The sequence below is a fragment of the Pimephales promelas genome, chromosome 7 (assembly GCF_988280905.1).
Source record: "Pimephales promelas chromosome 7, fPimPro1.hap1.1, whole genome shotgun sequence".
Classification (NCBI taxonomy): domain Eukaryota; kingdom Metazoa; phylum Chordata; class Actinopteri; order Cypriniformes; family Leuciscidae; genus Pimephales; species Pimephales promelas.
Window position 1 is genome coordinate 16,301,006 of NC_142775.1, and position 7,829 is coordinate 16,308,834.

The window sequence follows — 7,829 nt, forward strand, 5'->3', positions numbered from 1 at the left end:
ACCACTTCGGGATTTACAGGTCTAAACCATGTTTCATTTCAGGCTCCACTGAATGTTAAACAACAGCTGAAAAATTCCACACTTTTCACATACCGCTATTTCGCCACACAGAGGCTGATGAAATCCTTTGGGTGGGGGAAACAATTATTCAGAAGGATTCTGTGAAGTTGCATGCTTATAGAGGTGCTAATTACCTCTGAGAGTTCAACAGAAGCTTTAGGTTTTCTCTAGTGTCTTTATTAGCTTATTAATTATGAAACAATGCATAGGTGGTTCACCTGGAAGCGGGAAACTTTTTCTGCATTAAAAACCCCCAACCCAACTCTAAATCACACTTCTCATGGGTTGCGCATTATTAGAGGCAATGGAATAAGTGTTTAAATGAAGAATGCATAACACAGATTGAATTTAAAACAATATAGCTATGTTCAGTTGTTTGGAACAAGATACCAAAATGAATAAAATAAATAAAAACCTCCTCGTAATTTGGAGAACAAGCAAGCAGTTCTTTGGTAATAACGCATTCCGGAAATAAATTAATTCAGTGCTCAAAAAGGCATGCTTTTGCATTTGCATTTGTCATTTTCGAGAAGCCTGGAAAGTATCAGTAAGATGAAATGTCTCTGGAGACTAACCCACCTGGGGAAGGATGCGGATCTTAATCATGAGGGACCCAGTTCCCTCAATCCTACCAGGCGCTCTGGCATTCCTCTATTTGCATTTTTGTAAATCTTTCAAAATGCCATCATACCACTGCTATGGGTCAAAAGCAACCTCATTTAAATCCTTTGAATATGAAGCCACTAATATATCTTTGTACTGGCTTTTAAAATTGCTCTCTTTTATGCGCTGTAATTCCTGAAATAGTGCTTCCATCTGCACTGCTGATTTTAATCTTTTGTAATTGGGAGGTACGGATGACTCCCTTTGTGGGATTGATCTGCAAGATAATTTCCTTAAATGATAATGTGCAAATTAAGTTGCCTATACACAAGCGTACATTAGAAGTCACAGCAAGTGTAAAGAGCCTTAAGCTATTAAACCCTCTGCAATGTGTCATTATGTCAATCACAGAGATAACTAAAGGAGGAAACGTATCATCTATTCCTAACCGTTTAACTTTCAGTTCAAGTGTGAAATATAATGTCTATGGGTCTACCTGTGCAACCCATACAACATTTGAGTCTGCATAAAATTGTATTTGAACCTATTTGTTAGCATACATTACTAGTCTTTTGGTGAACAAATTAATTTACAGAAAAACTATCTGTGTAATATTTAGTCAAAATCTAATTTTTTTTGATTACGTCAGTTTAATGGTTTGGGCAGAACATCCTTAATGGCTATAGAGTGACATCACAGTGTTATTAAAACTACATTTCATAACTCACTGCCCAGACTCATCATCCCTGATTGCATCCACCTGTGTCTCATTAGTTTGTTAGTCTCAGGCCCTGTTTACACGAGAACGCTCGCGGGTGAAAACGTAAAAATATTTTATCGGATGTGCCTTTCGTTTACACGGCGACAGGGTTTTTGAGGCTTAAAAACGCAAAAAAGTGAAACCACCCTCCAGAGTGGAAATCTTAAAAACGCTCCATCGCCACGTTCCCGTGTAAACGGTAAAAACGCAAAAGTCTGCTTGACTGTGAAGTTTGTACGCAGGCGCGTGGACTTGGTGTTGTTGTAGTATGCACTCCTAGCCACCTGAAGTGCACTACATTGAATTTCACACACTTTGGCGTCACCGTTTGCACGCGGATTTCCCACACAAAACGCTCGTCTAAACGCAGAATAAAAAGTGATAACGCAACGCCACTTTTGCGTTTTCTCCTCAGAATCGTTTAAACATAGCCTCAGCCTATTTAAACCATGTACAGTGTAGGCTACGCTCATTCATGTCCTGCAAAGTCTTGTATGTTTAATATCTCTACTGCATTTTTCAATGTGTGTGTATCCTGTTTATCTTGATTTCTCACTTTGCCTCAGCCCTGATCTGTATTGTTTGGATTGTTTCTGTATGACCCTTGCCTGTTTTCTGGATTACATCTTTGGATTACCATCCTTGGATCCTCAAGTGTCTCAGAGCAGTTTGTGACAGCCAGTGGCCTACACCTGTGTTAAGTAACTAATTTACACCAAAACAAAAGATAAAATGTATACTTTCATCTCGGAAAAATCTTATTTTTGTCTTAAAATGTTTACTGAACTTAGACAAACTCAGTACAGACTCATTTTCTGTCAGTTCTTTATCATGAATGTGTGCAAAGGATTGTGGGTGATTGAAGTATGTGAAGGATACACTTGATGCATCCTTCAAAACGAGCTGAATCATGGACGCAAAACGAAGGCTGCTTCCAAGGTTCATTTTAATTGAGACTGTCTTCGTGGCTTGATGACGTGGCAGCCGAGATATGCAGCCTTACTAGAGGACAGCCTTCCAATTGAAAAGCACCCCAAGTTTTGAATGTCTCCCTCATCTAACATACCTGATTCAACTCATTAGCTCCTTAGTGGAGACTCCAAGACCTGAACTGGGTGTGACATTAAAGACATACAAGGAAGACATTCAAAATGTGCACTGCTGGGTCTCCATTACAGGTTTGAAAACCCCTGGCCCTTACTTGATCAGGTCAATGAACTAATTTTACCGTTAAGATTACATAACCAAGGGTGGCAATTCCTAAAGACTTGAAAGGTGTCTTAGATTTTGGCGATATGTGGACAGTATGTGACTTTGAAGCAGTGCATGCTGGTTAGAATTTCTTTCCAAGCCACTGTGACATATGGCATCATGGTACATAAAGCGTTTCGGATGGCCGCTTTATGACAGGCCTATAATAGGACCATCATTCCTGGCACATAAACTATCTGGAGATGTTGGTGGTGTTCCCAGGTCTGAGGAGCTTCCTGCCAGACATCAAAGGTCATCATGTCCTTGTGAGGTCAGACAACATGTCGGAAGTGGTCTATATAAACCATCAGGGGGGTCTGAGGTTTCACTCTCTATGCAGACTGGCTCATCAGATCCTCCTGTTTTTCAGGGGAAACTGTTGTCTCTAAGATCAACATACATCCAGGGGAGTCAAAATCAGGGAGCAGACATCCTGTCGAGACGGGCTGGAGACTTCACCCTGAGATGGTGGAGTCAATATCTCAGAGGTTCGGCCCAGTGGAAGTGGACCTATTCGCATCTCGAAAGATGACCCACTGTCCGTTGTGGTTCTCCCTCACTCATCCAGCCCCATTGGGGTTGGATGTCATGGTGCAGACGTGGCCGAAGCTGCGTCTGTATGCATTTCCCCAATCGTTCTGCGCCCGGGAGTTCTAGACAGGGTCCACAACAGAATCACCCTACTGTTGGTAGCCCCGTTGTGGCCGGCCCGAGTAAGGTTCTCGGACATTATATCGCTCCTAGGCGGCCATCCGTGGGAGATTCCTCTCAGGAGGGACCTACTGACACAGGAAGAGGGCTCACAATTTCCTCATGGAGCTGAAATTGTAAGGCTTAAAGTGGAATGTCTTTACCAATTGGTGTAGAGAGCGTGAGGTAAAAGCGAGATCGCTTTTCAGCTGGTCTTACCCTGTCCACACTCAAAGGTGTACGTGGCTGCTATTGCAGCTTTTAACGCTCCTCTGGGTGATGGATCTCTTGGGAGACAGCAGTTGGTTGTACGTTTCCTCCGTGGGGCTTGGAGGATGAGACCTGCGGCTCGTACCAGGGTTCCCACATGGGACCTTGCAGTGGTTCTCGAAGGGCTGGCCAAGGCCCACTTCAAACCACTGGAGTCAGCTGAGACCAAGAATCTTTCCCTGAAGTGTTTTTTTTTTTTTTTTTTTTTTTGACCAGGGTAGGGGAGGGTAGGAGATCTCCCGGTGCTCTCTATATCTAACGGTTGCCTGGAGTTTCTGGAGTTTCTGGAGTCCTACATCCTACATCCTAGGCCAGGTTATTTGCCTAAGGTGCCATCCAATGCGGCACGGTCTACGGTTCTTTTCATCCTCCACCTAACGTGATGGGGAATGAGGAGAGACTTCATCTGCTCTGCCCTGTCAGATCCTCCTCATGGCGGAAGTCAGACCATTTGCTTGTGTGTTTCGGGTCGCCCAATAAGGGGATTCCCGCTTCCAAGCAGACCATCAGCAACTGGATTGTCCAAGCGATATCCACATCTTACCAGGTGCGCAGTTTGCCTTCACCTTTGGCAATGAGGGCTCATTCAACCAGAGGCATGGCGTCCGCTAGAGCCCTTCTTGCGGGGGCCCCTAAAACAGGAAGTCTGCGATGCAGCTGGACGGGCCACCCCTCATACCTTAATTAGGTTCTATAAGCCTGGACATTCCGTCAACACCTGGAGAAAGAAAGACATGGACATCTTGAATGACATAGGGGTGAGTAGATTATCGGCAAAAAAAAAAAATAAAAGTGAACTAATCCTTTAAAGCAGGGCTATTCAATTACAAATTCAGTTGGGCCAGGTTTTTTAAACCAAGACGGTTAACTGAGCCAGTTATTTCAGCGGCGAAGCAGCTCGTAATGATTTTTTTTTTAACTACCTCAAACAAATTTGTTGAAAAACATGTAAGGTTTATTCATTGTTTCTCTTTTAACTTTGGTCAGTTTTCACAGCAAAATGTGTAAAAAAAACAATGAAAGACCTAACTGAACAGAATCTGAGGTCTTTCAGAAACTTTTTCCACTTACAAATGAAAAATAAAAATAAAAAATAACCTAGGCACCTCTTGCCTACACCTACCTAGGCTACATATCTGACCTATCTGATTACAAAGTGCAAAAAACAAAATAGTGCACAGTAGTAGGCTATTCACATTAGCAATAACATTACGTTTCCTTTTGAAACAAAATAAACATCTTGATCACATGGGAGAAGTGACATTTTTTGTTTTGAACGAGAGCAGTGACTTTAGGCTCTTGAGTTGTCAATGCAATCCGAAGGCATTGGCGGAGAGTACGGTCAGTCAGGAAACAACGAGAGTTGCTTTTTATGGAGTTCATGTGTGAAAAACTTGACTCACATGTGTATGTTGATCCAAACATACTGAGCATGACGATCGCTACTTTCTTAATGTTAGGGAACTGATGTACGTTGACATTAGTCCAAAACACTGCAGGTCCGTTAGTACGAAGCTCCTGTGCCATGGTAACAAATGACTGCAAGTCAGCAAGTTCAAGTTCAAATTGTCCCTCGTCAATGGAAGGAACCACTTCCACCACTTCCTTTGCTCTGGCGGGTAAGTCCCCTTCTATAGCAATAGTGAACGGGTCTCTGACAAAAACGGCCACCTCTGTGGGCAGAACAAATCCATCCAATCGACCAGCAAAGTTATTTTTCAACTTCGCAATGAAATCTGTCATTACATCCGTAATTTGTGCGGGGGATGAGATGCCCGTGCGGAGTGTCGGAAAATGCAGCATTCGGCCTGAGCTCAAACCAGTTGCAAAAAGGTCCAGTTTAACTTGGAAAGCGCGCATGTTCCACAAGGTCAATGACAGTTTTGTCTCTGCCTTATAGTGCCAAATTTAGATCATTCAGGTGTTTGAATATGTCGCTCAGAAAGCAAACATCGGCCATGAAGTTGTCATCCAGTATGTGACTCAAGTGCGCTTCTGCCTTCTTTTGCTTGCTGCTGCGGAGGAAAGTTACGATCTCCTCTCTGAGACCACAGAAACGTTCCAGTGCTTTGCCTTTAGACAGCCACCTCACGTCATTATGCAAAAGCAGGTCGCGGTGCTCAGCAGACATTTCTGACAGCAGCATGCGGAATAAGCGGTGTTGGAGGCTTGATGTGGAGCGAATACAATTAATTGTAGCCATCACGCGGTCCATTGTCGTTTTGAGTGCCCCGCTTAATTTTGCGCACAACACCGCCTGATGGACAATGCAGTGTAAGGAGATCAACTGAGGTGCAACAGAGGACCAACGCGCTGGCAAACCATTCACTTTCCCTGTCATGGATGGAGCCCCATCTGTCACAAGCATGCACACACACGTCATATCCAGACCATTGTCTTTAAAAAAAGCGGAAATTTTCCCAAAGACTATTTCGCCCGTTGTGCGTCCTTCTAACGGCAGTAGGCTCTCCTCTCGGAAGCATTTGCTGTCAAAAAACTGGACATATATGCACAGCTGAGCAGTATCAGTTTTGTCTGTGGACTCATCTACTGCTATGGACATAGTATCAGCTTTCATCAGGTCTCCTAACAGCGTTTCATACACATCTGCAGCAAGAATTTCAATTCAGACAAGGGGAGTTAAGCTCAAACGGAGCAAACGCGTAGATGTATTCTCCTTATTCCAAAAAAATCAGTGAGCGCCAAAATACACTAAACTATAATTTAAAAAAAAAACAAATCAGATAGCAACAATCCCCTTGATTAGTTGGACGATATGGCGTTTTCGCAGAATGGCAGCAGAGAAGCGAACGGGACTGCAACTATAGCAGAAACAAATTGTTGGCGCTATGAACGAGAGGGAGAATTAACACAGTCTCATCCCAAATCGTCATATAACTGACGTTTTGGGACGTATTTTGACCATACGTCAATATCCGCCTTTTTAGGGCCCCCTTAAACGTCGGTAGATGGCGATCCCGGGCCGTCATACAACTGACGCTTTACCTTTAACGTCAGTTAGGTGACGGGTTAGGTTTAGGGTTAAGTTTAGGTATGGGGTAGAGTTAGGATCCCATAACCTCATCTACCGACGTTTAAGGGGGCCCTAAAAAGGCGAATATTGACGTATGGTCAAAAGACGTCCCAAAACGTCAGTTATATGACGATTTGGGATGAGACCGGGTTGGGAGAATCCAGGAAAGGATAATGTGCTCTGTTATCCCTTCACAGGCATGGGTATACGGTATTCATGTAAACTGCCATTCAGCTGAGATACTGAGAGGTTAGCAGTCTTAGAATTCACTTAAAACAAGACGAAGGAACTAGAGAGGGGAAAAGACAAGCTGTGGCTACTGTCAACGAAAGAAAAGAGGAGGAGCCGGATGTGACGCATCCCAGGCCATATCCAGAAACTCCGATAGATTCTCAGAAATGTCAATCACCACCACTCATCTCAATCATTCGGTTATACAAGGCAAGTTTTTTATATAGCACATTTCATACATGGTAATTCAAAGTGCTTTAGATAGAGGAAATTAAAATAATAATAATAATAATAATAATAAAAGATTAATTAAAACAGTTTAGAATTAAAAATAAATAAAATGCAGTACAAACAGTCGGACAAACAATGGCACAGTGCTCATTCAGTAAATAATCACACTAACAAAAGTCTCCTTCTCACCAAGCTTCTTGCTGATGGTCTTGTAGCCCATTCCAGCCCAGCCCATACAAACTGGTCCCTGACGTTTGATTTTCTATCTAAACCAGCACGAGTGGCTATAGAGTCCGATTCTAGAAAGGCAATCTCTGCTACATTTTCTGCAGATGAAAAACGAAAAACGATGTCTGCTGAGGCTGCTGTTGCTTTTCCTTCCTCTTGACTCTCTTTATGGCAAGGTTTTAATTTCTGGTTTCCTCTGCTTTCTGTACGCCCTGTCTAACAATAAACTGCCAGGCGGAGCGGTCTCCTGCCCGACTCTCACTTGTGCCAACGTTGATGTCAGACAGCTTCATGTCTTTCTTGCAGATATCTTTATGGCGCAGTCGTGGACGTCCAGTCAGTCGGGAGGCCTCTGCCAGCTTGCCGTACAGTAGGTCCTTGGGAATGCGGCCTGGGGCCATTCTCCTCACGTGGCCGAGCCAACAAAGACACTTCTCTCTAACTATGGCAGCATGCTTCTAATGGCGGATC

At 43.5% G+C, this 7,829-nt stretch overlaps 1 protein-coding gene across 1 annotated transcript; it reads right to left on the bottom strand.

Moving 5' to 3' along the window:
- Window positions 1-5,528: 5,528 nt before the first annotated feature.
- Window positions 5,529-7,759, bottom strand: LOC148978318 (zinc finger BED domain-containing protein 5-like). The gene is made up of 2 exons (XM_089133645.1): window positions 7,621-7,759; window positions 5,529-6,241 (listed from the first exon to the last, which is right to left on the bottom strand). Exons 1-2 carry the CDS (start codon window positions 7,757-7,759, stop codon window positions 5,529-5,531), a joined length of 852 nt encoding a protein of 283 aa, XP_088989771.1.
- Between the last annotated feature and the right edge of the window lie 70 nt (window positions 7,760-7,829).